The sequence below is a fragment of the Callithrix jacchus genome, chromosome 16 (genome assembly GCF_049354715.1).
Source record: "Callithrix jacchus isolate 240 chromosome 16, calJac240_pri, whole genome shotgun sequence".
Lineage (NCBI taxonomy): Eukaryota > Metazoa > Chordata > Mammalia > Primates > Cebidae > Callithrix > Callithrix jacchus.
In genome coordinates this window covers 23,397,016-23,419,987 of record NC_133517.1, presented here as the reverse complement: position 1 = coordinate 23,419,987, position 22,972 = coordinate 23,397,016, and the positions used below count along the sequence as shown (strand labels likewise).

General features: G+C 40.3%; 1 protein-coding gene and 1 pseudogene across 2 annotated transcripts in view; one reads left to right on the top strand and one right to left on the bottom strand.

Moving 5' to 3' along the window:
* Positions 1-22,972, top strand: part of CPA6 (carboxypeptidase A6) — a 306,670-nt gene that overhangs the window by 193,621 nt on the left and 90,077 nt on the right. The window contains exon 3 of the mRNA XM_002758970.5: positions 19,259-19,383. Coding sequence (XP_002759016.1) covers positions 19,259-19,383 — 125 coding nt within the window. The remainder of the gene's footprint in view (positions 1-19,258; positions 19,384-22,972) is intronic.
* The window catches only part of LOC128929913 (nascent polypeptide-associated complex subunit alpha pseudogene), a 62,432-nt pseudogene that overhangs the window by 32,900 nt on the left and 6,560 nt on the right, over positions 1-22,972 (bottom strand). The window lies entirely within an intron of this gene.

The window sequence follows — 22,972 nt, the reverse complement described above, 5'->3', positions numbered from 1 at the left end:
TATCTCATGCCAGTTAGAATGGCAATTATTAAAAAGTCAGGAAAAAACAGATGCTGGAGAGAATGTGGAGAAATAGGAACACTTTTACACTACTGGTGAGAATGTAAATTAGTTCAACCATTGTGGAAGAGAGTGTGTGGCAATTCCTCAAGGATAGAACCAGAAATACTATTTGACACAGCAATCCTATTACTGGGTATATACACAAAGGATTATAAATCATTCTATAAAGACACATGCACATTTGCATTTATTGCAGTACCTTTCACAATAGCAAAGACTTGGAACTAACCCAAATGCCCATCAATGATAGACTGTATTAAAAAAAAATGTGACACATATACACCATTGAATACTATGCAGCTATAAAAAAGAAGAGTTCGTGTCCTTTGCAGTGACATGGATGAAGCTGGAAACCATCATTCTCAGCAAACTGACCTCATGTTCTCACTCATAAGTGGGAGTTGAACAATGAGAACATATGGGCACAGGGCAGGGAACATCACACATGGGGCCTGTTGGGGAGTGAGGGCAAGAGGAAGGATAGCATCAGGAGAAATATCTAATGTAAAGCACAGGTTGATGAGTGCAGCAAACCACCATGGCACATATATATACCTGCATAGCAAACCTGCACATTCTACACGTGTCCCAGAACTTAAAGTATAATTTTTTAAAATATGTTTTTCAAAGCATGTGCTAGTAATATCTGATACAACTTCATGACAAGTACTGGATAAGGGGAAGGCAGTGCAAGAATAGACTTAGACAAGCACTGCCTGTTATTGCTAAAGGATATTACATCTGAGACATTAACCTTCAGTGTGCATCTGTTCTGTGAGTAGACATTCGGGAAAGTACAGGTTATTCACATCTTGGATATAGGTAGGTTCATAACCAATTTATTACAGTTGAGAGGTATTAGGAGGACTGTATATGTACTTTAAACCTACACAGACCTGTATAGCTGGAACAGTTTGATAAATATTGAACCACTTGCCTACTGGATAGTGGCCTACTGGATATTAGTTACTGGCCCTGCCACATAGATCCCTTCTCTGAACTCTCTCACCAATAGCTAAAAGCTCAGACAACGAGGAGCTTCCACAACCCTATTCCAGGCCATGGCCAGCATGTGCTATGACCGGGTGGTGTCCATGATATATTCATTATTTTTTTAAATATCCCCCTTACTCAGGAGATCCCTGAAGAACACCTGAAGTCTGGCAGGACCTTCACTCTGTGCACATGATGTCAATGGCAGCTTTCCATTCTAAGGGGAACATTAGGGAATCTATGAGCTTCAGCCTCCAGCAGAGAGCCTGGTCTGTTGTCTTATGGTCCCTGTAGCCATCTTTGCCCAGAGAAACCTGTCTTTACCTGTCTACTGGCACCTTTTCATCAACCACATAATTGTCCTACTGTGGCATGCCCTGCATAGGATGAGACCCACTTCGTGCGGAAAACACAGACAAACTTCGTTAAGACAGAGTACCCTTCAGGCTTTGGTACCCTGGGCCAGTGCTTTAGAGTAAGAGGGAAAACATTCTACTTAGGAAGAGAGTGAGGGGTTGAGGTTCCCTAGGAAAAATCACAGAAAGATCAGGGAGCAGAAGAGAGATTAGAGAGAAGAAAACTATTGAAAGAGGTTTGTTTGCCATGAAAAATGCAACATAAATTCTCTAATTTTCTCCTTATGAAATCTTTTACTGAATAGAAAAGTCTATATTGCTCACTAATGCTTGTGCAATAACTAGTTTTGCAATCAGAGTAGGTACCAGTGAAAAGTAGGGGCTATCTGTGTGGATACTGTAGCAACTGGGAGATGATAGGACAGCTGATATCAGAACTATAGTGCCTGAACTCATTTAGAAATTCACTTATTTATTAGTTATTTGTAACTTTCTCATACTATCAGGTAGAGTCATGCCAATCAGTCTATAGCATCAGGAATGAATGTTCTTTGTTATTTAAAAATCTTAATCAGCTGAACTCATGGGAATTTTTAATCTTCTAAGAGTTAACAACTATCAATCTAAAATAACTGTACTTGCGTTTGAGTATGTCCAATCATTCTCATTCTTCCCTTCTTATGGCCACAGCCATTCAGCCATTTTCTTGTCCCATGCAGACGATGATCTGACTCCAAGATACAGAGATGGAGGTGAGATTGTGAGGGCAAAAGATCTCTCTGCTGTCCCATTCCAGATGTGCTAAATTTCATAATTGAATGAGAACATATGGGTACAGGGCAGGGAACATCACACACCAGGGCCTGTCATGGGGGGGGGCAAGAGGAAGGTTAGCATTAGAGAATGTAGATGACAGATTGATGGGTGCAGCAAACCACCATGGCACATGTATACCTGTCTAGCAAACCTGCACGTTCTGCACATGTATCAGATTGTTGAATGTTTTTTTTTGATTGAATGGTTTTTGTTCTAAACTAGAAACAAGAGTAACAAAGGACCATTTTATTCCTTCCTAAAGAAAATCTTACCCATACAAAACCTGATTCCTATTGAGCCTAGAGTAAGTCATTGTTTGGCTAGAAAAAGTATTCAAGAGGGCTGGCACTTATTTTCACAAGTTTACATCTGAAACACCTGTTAAGTTTATTGTACTTAGCCTCAAAAACTTCCAAATGCCCTGTGTCTTGTTCTAACCAATGCCCATCTTTCTTCATTCACGAAATGTAGAAATAGAACAATAAAAGGTGAATTTTATAATATCCATTTGGCAACCACCAGATATTGGAAGGGGTATAGTAAATTATTAATATACTGACAGACAATTTTGTAGGTTATATTTTGGTAAAATGTGTTTTCTGAGGAAACTATCCCTTTTATTTACATTTTTTTTTTTTGTTAGTTGTTTGTTGACACAGGGTCTTGGTCTGTTGCCCAAGATGGAGTGCTTACTGCAGCCTCGAACTCCCAGGGACAAGTGATCCTCCTACCTTTTCAGACTCCCAAGTAGCTGGGTGTATAGACACTTGCCACCACGCCTGGCTAATTTTTTTTTTTTTTTTCCTGTAGAGACAGGGCTTTGCCAAGCAATTGCCTGCCTCAGCCTCCCAAAGTATTGGGACTACAGCCACGAGCCATTGCACCTGGCTTAAGGTCACTTATAGTATTCTCTATTATTTTTATTTGATGAATCTGCATTTACATCACTTTCTGGTTGCTAACATTGGTCATTTGAATCTTTGTTCTTTTGTTCTTAAGCACATTTGCTAACAAGTTTCTATTTGAAATGTATTTCAAAACCAATTTTTTGTTTGGTTGGTCTCTACTACTTCTTTTGTTTTCTCTTTCATCAGTTTATCCTCTCATCTGTATTGAGACATGCCTTCTACTTCATTTTTATGTTTTGTAGTAGTTCTTTTTCTAACTTCTTGGTTTACACATATAACTTATCAAGTTTCCATATTTATTGTTTTGCAACATGAGCATTTAAGGTCATGAATGGCTCTCTTTGAAATGTTATATTTAATTATGATTTGGGTCTAATTTCTCTGCACTGACTCCTTTAATCTGCAAGTTATTTAGAAGTCTGTTTTTAATTTCTAAATATAGATAGTTTTGTCACTGATTTTTAAATTTAATTACATCATAATCAGAGATCATTTGACATCAATTCTCTAACATTTGTTGAAGCTTGTTTTATAATCTGGTATGGGGTCAATTTTTGTAAACATTCTATGTATGCTGCTTGGGAAGAAAGTCTGTTTAGTCTTTCAATTACTGAGATGTAATTGAAGATTTATAATTTACAATCCTTATGATATTGTCAATTTTGCCATATATATTTTGAGCCCGCTGTATTGATGTTGGGTGCGTTCAGATTATTAGTATTTATATCTTCCTGGTAAATTGAATGGTTCTTCAGTATATAAGTGCATACATATGTATGTATTTATACATTTATATTCATATATGTTCACTGTGTATAGTGATATATACTGCTATATTATTCTTAAAAATGGTTTTGCCCGAACATTTTGTTGCTATTAATATAGCTGTGCCAGCGTTTTTCTTTAATATTTTAATAATTTATATTTTTTCATTATTCATTTTCAACCATTCTAGTTTTATATTCTGGTAACCAGCATGTAAAAGGATTATTTTTATTCAACATACGTGTTCTTTTACCTCGAGAATGTAATCCTTGTTTATTTACTGTGCTTACTGCTCTATTCCCTTATTTTTTTGACGCATTTTTTTCTGCTTTGTAGATAACTTACACCCCTTTAAGTCCCTGTACCTTTCCCCTGTTGATAATATAATTGTCTTAAATGTTTTATCTACATTCTTGGAGAACCACATCAAAATATCTTCAAATTTCAAGATTTCCTCTTTGTTTTGGAAACTTCCTCTAGCCATTTTTTAAGATACTATAAAACTAGTATGTGAAAACTCAGGTTTCTAATCCTGCTATATGTTGAATCTGTTAGCTTTCACATATAGTGGCTCAATTGCGTATGTGTTTTGTAATTTCTTTTTATCATGAACTCTTCTTCCGTAAGACTTTAGATAAAAGAACTATGAGCACCTTGGCTTCAGGATGTGTCTTTCTCAATCTGGAGAGGTTTTGCATTTGTTACTGCAAAATGCTTCCTTATCTAATTTTGCGGGTGTGTAAATTTTTTTTTCATCCCTACTCTTTAGCCGAGGCTATTGCCCTTTGAAGGTTCTAGTTTTATGCTAGAGTGGCCATTCCAACTACCAACCTTGGGCCCAAAAACTCAATTCTTTTCTTTGTGTGGTTATGACAGACATCTACAACTTTTAACCAGTACTGCCATCATATCACCTTACGTGCTTACAGCTCTGGTTGACATTTCCTTTATTTCAGACTCCTGAGGATTTCCTTTTATTTCTGGACATTTCACTCTACTGCCAAAGGGGTGTTTGTTATATTTTATTCAGCATTTTCTAGCTATATTAGAGTGGGAGAGTCCAAGTTATCTAATTCTCTATTGCTACAAATGTAAGTCCCAGGACAAATTTGTCATTACTCCTCTGAAATTTTATGCTGATCTAATTTGATGGTGGTCTGTTTTCATTCACTGTGAACTCAGCAGCCCTTTTCAATTTGGAAATTCATGTTTTTCAGTTCTGAAAATTTTTCTTTTTTTTTCCTGCTAAAACAATCTTTATTTTTCACCTTAAAATCTGCAGAATATCAATCTACAATCAATACAATGTTGCCTGGAGGCATCTCTGGCTTCAAATTTATTTCACAAATCTGCTGCAGGTAATTCATACCCAGTCAGTAAGACATGTTTCAAAAGCCACTTTTTCATCCCAACAGGCAGCCCTGATCTAATTTACAATTGGATAAGAACTGGCAAACTATACATACCTGGATTAAATGTAACTTGTAATAGGATTTTTTTTTACTGCACTTTAGGTTCTGGGGTACATGTGAAGAACATGCAGGATTGTTGCATAGGTGCATACATGGTAAGGTGGGTTGCTGCCTCCATCCCTGTCACCTGTATCTGGCATTTCTCCCCATGTTGTCCTTCCCCAACTCCCTATCCCCTACTGTCCCTCCTCTAATCCCCCCCAACAGACCTCAGTATGTGATGCTCCCCTCCCTGTGTCCATGTGTTCTCATTGTTCAACACCTGCCTATGAGTGAGAATACACAGTATTTGATTTTCTGTTCTTGTGTCAGTTTGCTGGGAATGATGGTTTCCAGGTTTATCCATGTCCCTACAAAGGACATGAACTCATAATTTTTTGTGGCTGCATAGTATTCCTTGGTGTATCTGTGTCACATTTTCCCTGTCCAGTCTATCATCGATGCGCATTTGGGTTGGTTCCAAGTCTTTGCTATTGTAAACAGTGCTGCAATGAACATTCCTTTGTATGTGTCCTTATAGTAGAACGATTTATAATCCTTTGGATATATACCCAGTAATGGGATTGCTAAGTCAAATCAAATTTCTATTTCTAGGTCCTTGAGGAATTGCCACATTGACTTCCACAATGGTTGAACTAATTTATGCTCCCACCAACAGTGTAAAAGTGTTCCTATTTCTCCATATCCTCTCCAGCATCTGTTGTCTACAGATTTTTTTTTCCAAACATGTTTCCAAAAGCTTATTTTATTTTAAAACACACACACAGTGTTGGATACAAAGGCCTTTAACCACTGTGGTGGGGAAGAGCAAACTGACTGCTTCCAATGATCATCTCTTCCCTCTGCGTCCACTTGTCTACGGATTTTTTAATGATCGCCATTCTAACTGGCATGAGGTGGTATCTCAATGTGGTTTTGATTTGCATTTCTCTAATCACCACTGATGATGAACATTTTTTCATGTTTGTTGGCCTCATATATGTGTCTTCTTTTGAAAAGTGTCTTCATGTCCTTCGCCCACTTTTGAATGGGTTTGTTTGTTTTTCTTGTAAATCTATTTTAGTTCTTTGTAGATTCTGAATATAAGTCCTTTGCAGATGGGTAGATTGCAAAATTTTTTTCTCATTTTGTTGGTTGCCAGTTCACTCTAATGATTGTTTCTTTTGCTGTGCAGAAGTCCTGGAGTTTAATTAGATCCCATTTGTCTATTTTGGTTTTTGTTGCCAATGCTTTTGGTGTTTTGGTCATGAAGTCCTTGCCTATGCTTATGTTCTAAATGGTTTTGCCTAGGTTTCCTTCTAGGGTTTTTATGGTGTTAGGTCTTATGTTTAAGTCTTTAATCCATCTGGAGTTAATTTTAGTGTAAGGTGTCAGGAAGGGGTTCAGTTTCTGCTTTCTGCACTTGGCTAGCCAGTTTTCCCAACACCATTTATTAAACAGGGAATCCTTTCCCCATTGCTTGCTTTTGTCATGTTTGTCAAAGATCAAGTGGAATAGATGTGTGGCGTTGCCTCCAAGGCCTCTATTCTGTTCCGTTGGTCTACGTCTCTTCTTTAGTACCAGACCATGCTGTTTTGATTACTGTAGCCTTATAGTATAGTTTGAAGTCAGGTAGCATGATGCCTCCAGCTTTGTTCTTTTTGCTTAGAATTGACTTGGCTATGCGGGCTCTCTTTTGGTTCCATATGAAGTTTAAGGTTATTTTTTTCCAGCTCTGTATAGAGGGTCATAAGTAGCTTGATGGGGATAGTGTTGAATGTATAAATTACTTTGGACAGTATGGCCATTTTCACAATATTGATTCTTCCTAACCATGAGCATGGAATGTTTTTCCATCTGTTTGTGTCCTCTCTTATTTCCTTGAGCAGTGGTTTGTAGTTCTCCTTGGAGAGGTCCTTTATATCCTTTGTTAGTTGTATTCCTAGGTATTTTATTCTCTTTGTAGCAATTGTGAATGGGAGTTTGCTCATAATTGTGAATGGGAGTTTGCTCTTTTTAAGACTGTTATTGGAGTATAGGAATTCTTGTGATTTCTGCACATTGATTTTGTATCCTGAGACTTTGCTGAAGTTGCTTATCAGTTTAAGGCGATTTTGGGCTGAGATGATGGGGTCTTGTAAATATACAACCATGTTGGCTGCAAATAGAGACAATTTTACTTCCTCCTTTCCTAATTGAATACCTTTTATTTCTTTTTCTTGCCTGATTGCTCTGGCTAGAACTTCCAATACTATATTGAATAGGAGTTGTGAGAGAAGGCATCTTTGTCTAGTGCCAGATTTCAAAGGGAATGCTTCCAGTTTTTGCCCATCCAGTATGATATTGGCTGTGGGTGTGTCATAAGTAGATTTTATTATTTTGAGGTACATTCCATCTATACCTAGTTTATTGAGAGTTTTTAGCATAAAGGGCTGTGAAGCTAATCAACTTGCTTTTATTTGATATCCCACCCCTCATCGCTACCTGGTTAGGTTTAAACTTTCTCTGATCAGTCATTTCTCATTCTTCTATTTCCTTTTTATCTTTATATTTTATTGCTAAGGTCTATAGCTTGTTTCATCAAAGATAAAATCAGAATTTCTCTTTTAAGGCCTCCTTGTTATTTTGGAGCAAAATGGCGTTATCTTTATTCTAGCATTTTTTTTTTAATAGGAAGTTCTGTCAATAGCGAAGAACATTAAGTTGGAATCTATTAAGTAGAAGTGGGTTAAAAGAACGTCTGTACTTGCAACTCTCCAAATCATGAGCATGTTCTTATAGTGTCAAATAAAAAGAACAAATCTGGACTTACATAAGGAGAGACTATTGAAAAGGATTATTCAAAGTGTAGGGAAAGACTAGTCCCTTCTCTATTCCCCTCTCTTGCCCTAAGTTTTTTCAATAGTCTCTCCTTACACTTTTCAATAGTCTTTCCTGTCCTTGGCAGAACATGCCAACATGAAGATCTACATATCTTAAAGATCAGGCAGAAACGTGACTTTTAATAGGGAAGAATAATAAAGCTAGAAAGTGCCAGGTGTCAGGAAGTGTGATGAACAAGTGGCAGTGGTTTTATTGGACATTGGATCAGAAACTGTCTTACCCTCAGGTTAGCTGACATTCAGGAGGGGGCATTACAGACAGGCTGAATGCCAGCTTAGGCTGAGGATGGGAAAAATTTAGGGACATGGAGGAAGGAGAGAAGCTTAACTCAAGTTTGGTCAAATCATGGTAGTATTACCTAGATTGCTTTCTGAGGCAAAGAATGGGAATCTGGAGGGTCTATGTCTAGACTGGTCATAGGAAAACAAGGGAGGAATCAGCAGTCTTACCTGAGTCCTAGGGGAAACAATGGCCTGCTGCAGAAAGACATTTCTGGGACACAGTGGAGCAGTGGAATTCATATAACTGCCTTCATCTTTCAGGATCACAGGGCTAAGGTAACTGCCGATACTCCTAGTACATTCTCTCTTTCATCTCTTTTATTCCTGACCAAATCAGCCTCTGCATGGAAGTCTCTGAATGGAGCCTCTCACTCCCACTCCCTTCACCTTTGCCTGGCTAACTCCTGCTTGTCATTTGGCATTATGCATAGTCAACACACTCCTGGAAAGGTGTCCCAAACTACGTCTCAAAATACGTTGGAACGGTAGCGTATTCTCTCTGTAGATTAATCACACTGCACATCATATCTGCTTAGCCCTTGAGGACAGAGCTGTGTTTTGCTCATTGTTGTACCCTCAGCACTTAGCTCAATGGCTGAAGCTCTGCAGGCTTTCAATAAACAGTGAATAAAAGCATGCTGGGGAAGGTGGGGGAGTTACCAAAGCTGTGACTTTTGGAAGTCAGCCTGTTCTCGCAGACAGCTGAGAGACAGAACCATCTCCAGATCCTCCGCATGTTCACAGAGTGATGATTCAGCAGCTTGATGATCCAACCCTCCACCCTGGGGATTCTTCACCGGCTTTTCACATCAGCTGACAATTAATGTGAAGGAAAATGGAAGAAAAAACAATGTACTGATTTCCATTTTATCTTCTTAGCTATTTTGAAAAAGTGCTTTCAGAAAAGGAGTTGAAATTAACTTTTTAAAAATGGAGTAGTTATCTGGTTTAATATAACTGATCACTGAATGATGATACTGGCATTATTTACTGAGAGTCTTTTTTCTGACCTTCAAAGTATGGAGAAAAATATGGGTGAACTTGAAAGATTTTTCTGAGAGAAATGTAAACTTTATACTCAAAAAAGCATATTGAGTCTGGCATTATTATAGTTAAAGGGGTACATGGGAATCATGTAGTTCAACCCCTTTATTTGTAATTAAGAAAATTAAGGCTCTGAGATGTGACATATCAACATTTAGACAGCACCAGGAAGAAACCATGTCTTTTGTTTCCCATGTTGGGAATTTTTTTTCACTAAGCCAAGGATGAGTTATATTTGTTTTTTTGGTTAATACATAGAATTTTTAAGCCAACATCTGAAAGAGGAAATGCTTAACAAAATCTAAAATGATTCAGGTTTTCATTTCATCAAGTATTAGACCCCAGAAAAGAGCCAGAATTTTTCAATGTAAATTCAATATCATACTGTTGTTGAGAACATGAAATGGAATACTTCTGAATGTAGTGATCAAATATCATGGAGAGGTCATCAGTGTTAAAATTATAAGTCATCAAAAGAGAGTAGAGGAGAATCTATATTACTTGACGAGTTACAGCCCAGGAGCTCTTCTCTTCAAATATACTTCTTAATGGGTCGTGACAGGTGATCTCTGATTATTTCCATCTATTCTACCTTGGAGCCAGGCTGAAAATGCTAACTTGAATTTCAGGTAGAGGATTATTTTAAGCTAGCAAAACATAGTTAAATATTTTTTCCCCTTATCTAGTAGATCTCCTGAGGTGCTGCTAAGTTCTCAAAACCTCTAATGTAGGAGTCAGAAATCTTTCATTAGTACTTATAAGTCATCTAATGTTCACTTAGAGGGTAGAAACTAAGGTGATATTGACTCTCATATGACAAGTGTAGTGGTGTGTTTATGCTACAGAAAGATGCAAAGTGCCAAAGTCTGGTGTCATTGGCTTCCTAATTTCTCCTGTGTGGACCAGCATAGGCCTCCATCTTCTTCCTGAAGCCCCTAACTCACCTCCCAACCACTTGGCCTGATAGTGTTGGGAGTTCCCACGCATCCTCTGTCATACTATTAATTGTCACACAGCCTCAGGAGAATGGTGGTTATCCTGAAAAAAGGAAAAGCCTGCCTGGCATTAACACCTGGACTTCGGTACTCCTAGGAGGCAGCCCAGCTCCCATAGCAATACGTCATGTTCCTCTATTAAACATAAACCATTTCACAGAACAGCAACCTTAGACAGCACCACCCTATGTTCACCGTGAAATAAGATAAGAACAAGACAATTGTAGTCATGTCTAAACACAGACTAAGAAAGAAAAAAAAACATTGTCTATTTCAGAAAAATCACCAAGCCTACCCCTTTTCTGGCTAATGTCAGTGTCTACTGCCTCTTTACCAATTATGGCTATAGACCCATTTTGTTTCTCCCACCTTCTAGATAAAATTATTAAAATATCAAACGATAGAATTACTTTCCTTCGTCACAACATTCAGTCCACAGAAAAACCTCAGTTCCTTAAACTCTCCACAAATCTCCTAATGCAAATTCAAATCCCACAATAAGTCCTTTCTAAGTCCCTCTTACTGAAATTGCCTGTCGTTTCCCATGTTCTGTTGCCCCCCCACTTCCGCCCCAACCCCCACTCCCATTGCAACAAGCTAGTAAACCAACTTTTTTTTTTACTGTCCTGAGCAGAGTGGTGAGGTGGAAGGGGAGGGAGGTCTGCATAAATTTAAGGGGTGCAGTTACCATTTTGTTACATGGATACATTGCATTGTGGTGAAATTTGGGCTTTCAGTGTTACCATTATTCAAATAATGTACATTGTACCCATTAAGTAATTTCTCATTTCTCACCCCACCACCCTTCCACCTTTCCGGGTCTCCAATGTCTATTTTTTCACACTATGTTCTGTGTACACATTATTTCGCTCCCAATTATAAGTGAGAACCTGCAATATTTAACTTTCTGTTTGAGATGTTTTGCTTAAGATAATGACCTGTCTTGAGAGTCTTTGATTGATGGGCTTCAACAATCATTTCAGATTGGTGATGTATCAATTAGTAGTTCAGGGAAATGTTAAGAATCTTTTTCTTTTCCAACACATGTGCTTTGTTTTAATAAATGAGAGATGCTATCCCATTATGGCCATCAGCATTCAGCCTTGAAGAGAGTTAAGAGGAAAACTTGGGCACCAAAAGAGAGTTTTACCAGAACTTCTACCTTTGCTAATGCTGTAGGAATAATACTTGCCTTACGACTAGTACTCAGGTTAGTAGCATTAATTTCTATTATATTGAAATTTATATTGTTAAGCAATGCCTTCATTTGGACTGGTCTAATGTTATTCCACTGTAGGCCCGCACCGATTTTTACTGTTTCAATGCCTAATTAGCTGTTAGTTGATATTTTTCATTTTTCTTTAATGACAAAACAACTAGAGCTTTAGTTGCCTAAATTTTCAGGATCTTTTGTTGGAATTATTGGGGATATGCTTTAGGAAAGTGATAACTTGCAAATTACTTCTGTGGTTGGAAAGAAAGGATAGACCTAAGTAAAATTAGTCCCAGAATTTCAACACCCTACCAGATGTCTTTGGTTCACAGAAGACCATAATCTTCGGCCAAGTTTCACTGTCAGCAACCCACTAATATTTGAAATGTTGGCAAGTCACAAGTAGAGCAAGAACAAATAATACAATGAAAAATAAGCATTTCTTAAACTGTATGACAACCGTGGCTGTTACAGTCATCAGAAAAGAATACAGCACTGTGACCTACAAAGCCGTATAGCCTAAGATTACACCTAAATGTAATAAAAACTCAAAATTAAGGTCATGTAAGTTGAAAAATGGGATGAGTGGACAAAATTCAAGTAGATTACCTTATCAGTTCCATGGTAAGGGGAAGTGGGATTCAGAATCTAGAAACACTCTAGAGAAATCTTGGAGAGAGGATATATTTAAAGAAAAAAATGTCAGTCCCTACTGTCATAGAGATAATGGGGGAAACAAATATTAACATGACAGTTGTAGCAGGTTGAATGATGTCCTCAAAAAAGACATGTTTCTGTCCTAACCATATTCAAAACCTGTGAATGTGACCTAATTTGCAAAGAATATTTTCAAATGTACTTAAGAATCTGGAGATGAGGTTGTCCTGGACTACCTAGCTAGGCTCTAAATCCAATGGCAAAGGTCCTTACAAGTGACAGGAGAGGGGAAGATACAGAAGAGAAGAAAATGCAATGACGGTGGCATAAATTGGAGTGATATGGCCATAAGCCAAGGAATGCCTACAGCCACCAGAAGCTAGAAGAAGCAACTAAGAAATCTCCCCTAGAGCCTCTGGGGAAGCACAGCCTGGTCAACACCTTGATTTTGGACGACTGGACTCTAGAACTGTGACAGAATAGATTTCTGTTGTGTTAAGCCATCCATCTTTTGCAGTTTGCTTTGGCGGCCCTAGGAAACTCATAACAATTACTGATGCAAATGAGACATAATTAAAAGTTGTGGACTGTGAGAAAAAAAAAATTCTATGAAAGCAGACAACAAACATGCCTTGATCTAAACTTGGAGGTCAGAGAAGCTCTCCAAGAATCCATAGCAAAAGATCCTAAAAGAAGATTCAAGAACGCTAAATGGCTGCAGACCAAAAAGAATTTTAAGAGTAAATAAGAGAAGGCAGTTTCCAGATATTGAACTAATATTGAATTGCTATGACTATGTAAATTAAATCAAATACTAGTTGAAGACAAACTTGATATCAAGTTTTCTCACTCAGAATCCTATGACATGGCACATAAGTACCCTCCCTAACCCTTTTCCAAGCCAACAAAAAAATGAGAATAAATATAGAGCAGGAAAGTCTGCTACTGTGCTGTTTGGGGCAGCTAGGAGGCCAGCCATCTGTTACCAAGTTGACAGAGCACCTTATGCATCTTCCCACATCCACGTATGGGACTCACCCTGAAGCTGCTGGAGGACACTGAGAGCACCATCCCGTGATACCTGAACCAGGTGTGTAATTAGCCCTTGGCTAAAAGATAGGCAGGTGCTTCCCAGAGGTAATCCAGGCCAATAAGTAAGCACAGCACAAAAACAAGAAAGAGCCATAACATTAGTACTCAGTGAAATTTTGACTACTTTTCATTGCAAAAAAATTTTTTTTAATTTTGAATCATTTATAATTTAATGAATGTTCCAAGTGACCAGGACTGTTTTAAGTACTTTGTGTGTATGCATTCATTTCAGCCTAACAAATACATGAAAAATATGCTATTTATTGTCCCATTTCATAAATGAGGAAACTGAAGTGCAGAGAACTAAGTAGATTGCCTGTAGTCAAACAGCACAGTGGCAGAGCTGGGATTCAAACCCCGGTTGCCTGGCTATAGAATTCACACTCCTAATTATTGCATTTTCTATAATCTCTCTAATCTCCAGGATAATAGTAACAAAAATAACTACTAGTATTATAGGATTCCTTTGGTGCTGCTTCATCAGCCAGAAATCTCTACAGCCGCTGTGACCTCTGCCCAGGGTCTCACTCAGGCTGCCAGGCCCACTCCACCCACTCAGCCCAGCAGGTTGCACTCAGCTTGTGCCCCAGCCTGGCTCCTGTGCCCACCTGCTGCACCCACCACAGCCCACAGCTGGACTGGGAATGCTGAAACTGGCTTCCACCTTGGGCGCCAGCACCTGGATGAGGGGGATGCAGTGGCACCCAAAAGTTGGGAGAGGCCAGCAACCGTGGAGCCCCAAGGGTATTACAGCTCTCGCCCAGGGAATCCCAAGGTCTTTGCCACCAGGAAATATTTCAGCTTTCTCTTTTTCCTGCTAAAGAGAATGGGATGTGTAACAGCTTGCTCACTCCCATCGCCCGCAGCTCAGCACAGAGCCATGTCACAGCTCGTTCAGTCCTGCACCTATAGCTCAGTGAGCAGGGGCATGTAGCACCCAGCAGTTTTTCTTCACTCCCCTGGCTCAGTGAGCAGGAGCACGTGTTACAGCTCTTTTTGCACCTGTCATTTGATGGGTTTCAGCTTCTCGTCCCACAACCAAGAGGAATGAGGTACACGGACACTGAAGAGTGGGCAAGGCAGAGAAAAATTTTATTGAGCCACAGGAAACTCTCAACACCAGAGGGGACCCAAAGTGGGTAGCCTTCTGTGTGAGAGGGGGCCTGAAAGTGTGTAACCATCTGTGAGGTTGAGTCTGGGCTTTTTATGGGCTCAGAATAGAGGATTACATGCTGATTGGTCCAGGGCAGGCCTGACAAAAGCAACATTTAATTAGCTAAAAGGCATTGAGGAAGTTCTCACTCAGGTCATGGACTCCACCCAGAACTGGCAGCTCAGTTTGTAGGCTTCACGCTGTCTTTGGCATGAGGGTCAGGTTTCACTGGGGACCTGTCCCCGTCTACCTAGGAATTTATCTGTGTCCTGCTACTATCACTCCTAACATTATTAAATATTGACCGATAAGGAAGATGTAATTATCATCTTCAATTTAGCGTATTGATCAATAAGGAAGATGTGATTATCGTCTTTAATTTACCAAAGAAGAAAGCAAGGCCCAGAAAGTTAAGCAATTTGCCCAAAATCACGCAGATACTCAACGGGAGCCTAGATCAGATCCTAGGGAGTCAGACTCCAGGGCCCATGGAATTCACCACCACTATAGGGGTTTCAAATTCAGCCATCTGACTTTGTGCTAGGAAACGTTCCTGCAGTGTTTATGATTTTCCCATTTAGTTATTGCTTCCTACCCTCACACCCTTAAAGCTCTCTCTAGGTTTTAAGCTCTCTGAACAGGGATACGATCTTACCATGCTCTTCATCTTAACCATATGAAGTTGAACTCTGTCCTTACTCCATCCAGCCCTTCTTTTCATATGCTTCTCAAATAGCAGTAATAAGAAACTGTGATTATCTTTGGAGCTCCTCCTACGTGACAGACCCTCTGCTATTTTCTTCTATAATTCCAATTAATCCTCCAAGAAAGCCTGTTGGGTATGTTTTTAAGATTATCTTCACAGTACACATGAGGATACTGAGGCCCAGAAATGTTAAAAAAAAAACAAAACCTCCCCAAAGTCACACAGCCAATGCTGCCAGAGCTAGGATTCCAGCCCATGGCTGTCAGAATAAGCAGGACACTGAAATACCTCAGCCTCTTAAACATGTCTGTATATATGTGGCAGGTAATATGTCAGGAAAGGAACGCACCGGAACAGTCACCAGGTTCCTCGGCCAGAAGGCTCTATGAAGGAGTATCCTTTCCTGTGGAGTATCAGGTGGCTGCTTGCAGCAAAGATCTGTAATGGTAGCAAACAGCCTTGGATCACCCCGATAAGGTTCTTGATACCTGTGTTATATTACAGCCCAGAATCACACAGTTTTGTAGTTCAGAACTAGTAGTTACCTCATCCACATGTGCAAGTCCTAAGGAAATGAACCTATACACAGGGGGCTTATTAGAACATTGAAATGTCTGCATATTAACTTATGGGACAAATGACCCCACCAGAAGGACCAGAATGTGAGACCAACTAACCAGGCCTCCCCAAATACTAGGTCAGGAAGTTGGAAGATGCTTATTTTTCTAGCTTATTCTCAAAAGACCCTGAAGACATGTACCGGGTCAGTAAATAATGGATACTCCGGTTAAGCATGTCCTGTATCAGTCATTTTGTACCTGTGTAACCTTGGGAAAGTGACTTAGCCTATATGAACTTGGTTCTTCTCCTTCATTAAATGTATCTACAATTAATTCCTCCTCAAAGATTAGAAATTTCTATTAAGTAGATGAAGCATTACGAATCCCAGATGATAGTTGTTCCGTGTGTCTTATTTGGCATGTGCCTGCCGCCACCCTGACTGAAATATGCATGCTGCTGATTCAAGTTCCCTTTCCTTAAAATATAACTGGAGAAAAACTAATAATTCATTTCCTTTACTTTCCTAATATCACAACAAAATAGAATTCCTGATTTTGCAAATTCTTTTTTATCAGTTGCCCATTAGGCCAACAGCTTTCTGAGGACATGTGAGTTTCCCAGGAAGCTTTCTCCAAACCTTGCTATAGGGCACGTTTCATGGAACTTTCCTGTGGAGAAGCTGTGCTTTTCTATGGGATGAGGATTCTTATTTCAGCATGTACTCCAGAAAATAGCCCTTTCAGACTCATCTCTAGAATGGTAATTCATATTATTTTAGCTACCTGTGCCTCTCTGTCTTCTGAATACAGTACAATTTCCTCCTCTCCACTGGCATTAAGGGGTGGCAGCAAACTATTATCCTTAATATCAAAAATCTGTCTCTGTAATGGGTTTAGAGGCAAGTCCCAAAGATTCTATCTTCTAAAGGATTAGAAAATCTAACATAAAAAGAAAAGTGAAAGATACCAACATACTTTATCGTATAAAGGCAAGAAACCAGCTGTTCCTCGCTGAAGAGCAGAACACACACACACACAAACACACACACACACACACACAAAGAAAGAAACTGCAATAGAAGGGATTAAGAAACATGCCTGAAAATCTTGTTAAATATGAATGAGTTCAATTAGGATATTGTTGACTCTCCTCTAATTGGAGACTTAAAAAATGTGGTTTAGACACGCCCACTGGGGACAATTTGGTACCGTCCTAGATGTGTCCTTGCCCAAGGGCTGACAGATGGATTAAATGACCTCTCAGCATCCCTTCCAGCCTCACACTTCTGCTGTGCGCTGATTGTTGGACTGGCATGTTAGCTGAGTCAGATTTGCCCTTGTGAGTGAGTGGAGGAGTCAGCTGCATGAAAGAAAACAGGTACTCTTTGTCCCCAAAATAAAAGCCTCTCTACCCTGTTCTAGATTAAATTATGTCATTAGAGGTTTATTTCCCTGAGTCACAAAGTATTTTTGGTCTTCTAGAGTTCCTAACAGAAAGCAGGCACTGACACTTAAGTGAAGATAAAGTAAGTAAACTTTATCAGATAAGGGCTTAGCAGAGATCAAGACCCTGCAGCATCCTCCAAGGCTGGAGATGCAGGAAGAGCGAGGCCCAGAACAGTCATGGGTAGACAGAGGCAGGACTGTGAAGACAAACTGTGCCTAATTAGAAATGATGCTCCAAGCTCCTGCAGAGATAGGGCTCTCCTCCCTCCCATCTGCATTCCATCATGCCTTTGATGAAGGCCAGGCTCCTACCACGTACGGAGCACTGGCTAAGACACTGGGGAGACTATAGTAAGGAAACAGATGTGGCTTCTGCTTTCCTGCAAAATACTGAACATGTAGTGAATTACTAAATAGGGGGAGGTCGACACTCATGCAACAAATAGTGAGTGGCTAATCTACACAAGGAACTGTTCCAGGATGGGTGGTAACCAAATGGGCAAACCCTTCGCCTTCCCGGAGCTTACATTCTGGCAAGAGGAAGTTACATCACGAAAAAAGCAACAGGTACTCTCTGAACTATGACAAGGAGATCTACCCTAGCAGCCAAGTCTTCCTTGAAAAGGGAAAATGTGGCACATATACACCAAGGAATATTATGCAGCAATCAAAAACGATGAGTTTGTGTCCTTTGTAGGGACATGGATGAGTCTGGAGAACATCATTCTCAGCAAACTGACACAAGAACAGAAAATGAAATACGGCATGTTCTCACTCATAGGCAGGTGATGAACAATGAGAACACATGGACACAGGGAGGGGAGCACTACACACTGGGGTCTATTGGGGGGAATAGGGGAGGGACAGCGGGTGGGGGAGCTGGGGAGGGATAGCATGGGGAGAAATGCCAGATGTGGGTGAAGGGGAGGAAGGCAGCAAATCACACTGCCACGTGTGTACCTATGCAACTATCTTGCATGTTCTGCACATGTACCCCAAAACCTAAAATGTAATAAAAAATAATAATAAAAAAAAAGAAAAGGGATGTTTCTATTGACAAGTGAAGGCTGAGTAAGAATTGGAGAAAGGCATGTGTTGGGGAAACAGCAGGCACCTAGAGAATGTTCCATTTAGGTGGAGCGTGGTGGCTCACGCCTGTAATCCCAGCACTTCAGGAGGCCAAGGAGGGCAGATCACTTGAGGTCAGGAGTTTGAGACCAGCCTGGCCAACATGGTGAAACCCTGCTTTTCTTAAAAAATAATAATAATAATAACTGGACCTGGTGGTGTGCACCTGTAATCCCAGCTACTAGGGAAGCTGAGACAGGAGAATCACTGAACCCCAGAGGTGGAGATTGCAGGGTACTGAGATCATGCCACTGCACTTCAGCCTGGGTGACAGAGAGACTCCATCTCAAAAAAAAAAAAAAAAAAAGACCAGGAATTAGAGAATGTTCCATCTAAAATTACCAAACACTGCCCAGCTACCACAGTTGGCTTGTGTGGCAGGATGAAGCGTGATTTATATCCTTTTTTTCTTACAGTTATTCAAGTATCTGCATGACAAACAATGTTAAAACAATATCAAAATTATATGTAAACTATTTCATCTCATTTTTACCTTGCAGCTTTAATATATTGGTCTTAAAACTATTACTTGCAAATCATGATCAAATTCTACATGGATATGATATAATTTGGAAACTCAAATTCAGGATCAAATAGGAGTTTTACCCTGATGATGTATGCATTAAGTCTTAGTCCAGAATATGTTTGGTGTTACTCTATGCAAACAAAGGAATGTGTTTGACATCGTGACACAGATTTTTCCCCACCTACGTTGCACATGAATTACAGGTTGGTTCCTGCACTACAGGTGGACGTGTGGCAGCCCAGCAGTATCTCCTATGTATCAGAGGGAACAGTTACTGATGTCCATATCCCCCAAAGTGGTTCCCGGGCCCTGTTAGCCTTCTTACAAGAAGCCAGCATCCAGTACAAGTAAGCATTCCTTTTCACTTGCTATAAAATGTATTTGTACTAAACTGAACCAAATGGTAGTTGTATTTAGGTTATTTATCAAGCACTTACAACAGTGTTTGGGAACAGTTTTTCATATGGGGAAAACCAATATGAATATGTTCACCTTGAAGAGCTTATTAGTCCAATGGGGGATGGGAGCAACCATGTGGACCTTTCATTTCAATATTTCACTGTTACCACTCAGTGGTAACAGTGCCTAGAGGGTGGATGAGAAGGCAGGAGTGGAAAAGGCTTTCTGCAGGAGCTGTGCCAGCCAGACGGAGGCAGAGAGGATCACACAAGCAAAGAAAGAAGCAGAATTTGAGGCAGAGTGGTTAGTGTCTGAAGTGCAACTCAGAGATCAGAAAGAAATGATGCTGGAGAAACAGGGACTTCAGATTGTGGGAAGTCTTACATGCAGGGGCAGGAGCTCAGACCTTATCTTGTGGATGGTGCTGCCCCACTGCAAAGGAGCTGCATGTGGCGGGGTAGGGTGGAGGGACTAGGAGACACGAGTCCAGGGAAGAGGGAGTGAGACTCTGAGTTAGGTCCAGAGTAGTAGGATCATGAGAGCATTCGAAAAATATTTCAGAACAGACTCTCCTCCTGTTGGTTGGTAAGTAGGAAAGGAAGAAGTGAAAGAATGACTCCAAGTTTTCTACCTTGGGTAACTGAGTAGACAAACTTGAACCGATTTAGATATTTTGAGGATTGGTTTAAAAAAACAGTTAGAGCAGTAAATAGATGGGGCAGGGTATGGTGGCTCACACTTGTAATCCCAGACTTTGGGAAGTTGAGGCGGGTGGACTACCTGAGGTCAGGAGTTTGAGACCAGTCTGACCAACATGATGAAACCTGTCTCTAACAAAAATTAGCCAGGTGTGGTGGTGTGCACCTATAATCTCAGCTACTTGGGAGGGCTGAGGCAGAAGAATTGCTCCAACTCAGGAGGCAGAGGTTGCAATGAGCTGAGATAGCACCACTGCACTACAGCCTGAGCAGCAGAGTGGGACCCTGTCTCAAAAAAAAAAAGAAAAGAGCAAGTGAAAGAGGAGTTGAAGAAGGAAATAAAGACTTTAGAGAAAGTGAGGGGTCCAGGGTACCAAGTGCTGCAGTGATATCCAGCAAGAAAAGGACCAACCAGTTTCCTTTGGATCTGGCAATGGAAAGAACATTGGTGACTCTAAAGGTGGATTCGAATGTTCAAACTAGTAGACACAGAAATGAACAGGAGGTGAGAACACACATCAGCAGAGTCTATTCCTGTTCTTAGCAGCAAGAATAAAAGTAGTAGAGAATGAGATGTGACTGGGGGGAGATGCATAGCTGATGCCTATCTGGGAGAATTGGGATTTGTTTGTGTAGAGGGAAATCTTGGTGTGTTTGTAGGCTGAGAGAAGAGCCTGTAGGGAGGGAGACATTGATGATGCCGGAGAGAATATGCAGAAGGAAGAGTGTCTGAACAGTAGGAAGATTACCTCATTCTCTAAAACTGAAGAGAGAAATGTGGTGGATCTACTTAAGATTGTACAGAGGAGAGTGGACACAAAGAAACAGATTACAGCCAATGGCTAAATTTCTGGATGAATGAAGAAACAAAATTATCTACTGAAAGTAAGAAAGGAGGGGTTAAAGGGTATTACCAAGAGAAAAACTGGGGTAAGAGCAAAGAGAAGTAGTTGTTGCAGAGACAAGAGATTGTAACCCTGATACAGAGCTGAGGTTCTGTTGGATAGAACCATGGAAAGATCAAGGTGTCAAGAAAGTTGAGGTCCTTAGTGAGATACTAGTTCAAGTACTCATCCCTAGGTCTAATATGGATTGGAAGGCAGGAGTGTCTAGGAGGGATGAGGGGACCAAATGAAAGAATCAGGGAAGATTTAGTCTTTGTATTGAAAACAATGTAGTGTTACTGAGGGCAACAAACGAGAAGGAAAGAAGTTCTGACAAAATGTGAGTAGTTGGATGCTCAGAGTCCTAGGTAGTAGAACGGTTATGGCTGATGACAAGATCCACAGGGTAGCCACAGAGATGATTGAAGGGGAGTGTTGCATGGAGATCTTTGGGGTTGATTCAGTCAAGAACAGGTGGCCTAAATCACCAGAGAATCATCGTGAATCTCCTTGGCTGATGGCAAGATTAGAGAAGGAAGAGAATGTACTTCTGGGGCAGGAACATCAAAGCAGAGCCAAGTGTCCGAGGAAAGCAGCAAGAGGTGGCATGATGCTGCCTAGAGGACGAGCTTTCCCTGGAAGAGAGAAGATTCATGGCATACAGAAGAATATGCTGACCTTCCTCCTTCTGCCCCACGGCAGGCAGGTGGGGAGGGAGACTGGGAATAGAAAGCCACAGTAGACTGTGTATTCTTTAAAGAGTCAAATGTCTGATGGGGCAAAAAATATGAGAAAAGAGAGTTCCCTGAAGAGACTGGAGAATGTAGGAAGTTCATTTACAAAGGAAGGTAGACTCCAGCAGACACGGGGAAAAGCAGGTGGAGGAGAGAAGGGGCATCAGTGGAAGATCTAAGAGAAGTCTAGTGTGGTGACTTAATGAGATGAGATGGAGAAGGAGGGAGTGACTTACCCTTTGCTGGGAATCCTAAGACTTTGGGGTTGAGAGGCAAGAGTGTAAGTGACTACTCCAACTACCCAAACTTTTTAGCAGGTTGTTATACTGTCAAATCTGGCACACAGTTTGGGGGTCCAGGAGAGCCTGGGTGGGCTGATGGCTCTGTGGGTCAATGGTGAGGGTCCAGTCTCTCTGGAGGGCTGAGCCAAGGGGTACCAAATGGCAGTGACATCCCTGGTCCACACAGAGACTGCCCTGCCAGAAGGATATTTACAGCTGTATTAAAGTACTATATGCTTTTTGCAGAAAGGTATTTTGTCTGTGCTTCTAGAACAGAATCACAGCTGTGCATAAAACTACTGTTCATGCTGGACACATTTCAGTCATTGTTGTAGCTTCGAAGGCCCACTCTGATTTCTCTGAATGCCCGACAGGAAACAGCGTGGCAATTATATCTATTGGTGCTCAGTAACCACTCACATGCTTCATTGATTACTATTCAGTAGAAAATAACATATCAGTTACTTTAACAAGTCTCTATTTCTTGCCATTAAATATAGGTCATGTGGAACTGATATAGAATAAAATATCACACTTTATGTCACAGAGAATAAAGTCTAAAAAATGAATGTTTTAAACCAGTTGCCTCCATGGAGAACAGTCATTTAGAATTATTCATTTTGTTGGTCCCAAGATAATAACATATGAGTCAAATTCCATGGGCCCAGTAGATAGAGATCATTTTAATTGACTTTTAGTATTGTAGCCTGGGGTATTTTCAAAAGATTGTCATTTACTCTGCGTAAGAATACATAATGTATAGTTACAGTGGTTTTTAAAGTGGAGATAATGTGACCCCATGTGTCTGGCCCCTAGGTGATCAATCCCCCTCTATGAAAGGATTCATTCTACCTTAAAAAATTTTGGTCATTCTATAAAGTAAATACCTGCAAAAAAAACTGAAATTTCTGTAATCGTAGCACTTTGGGAGGCCAAGGCA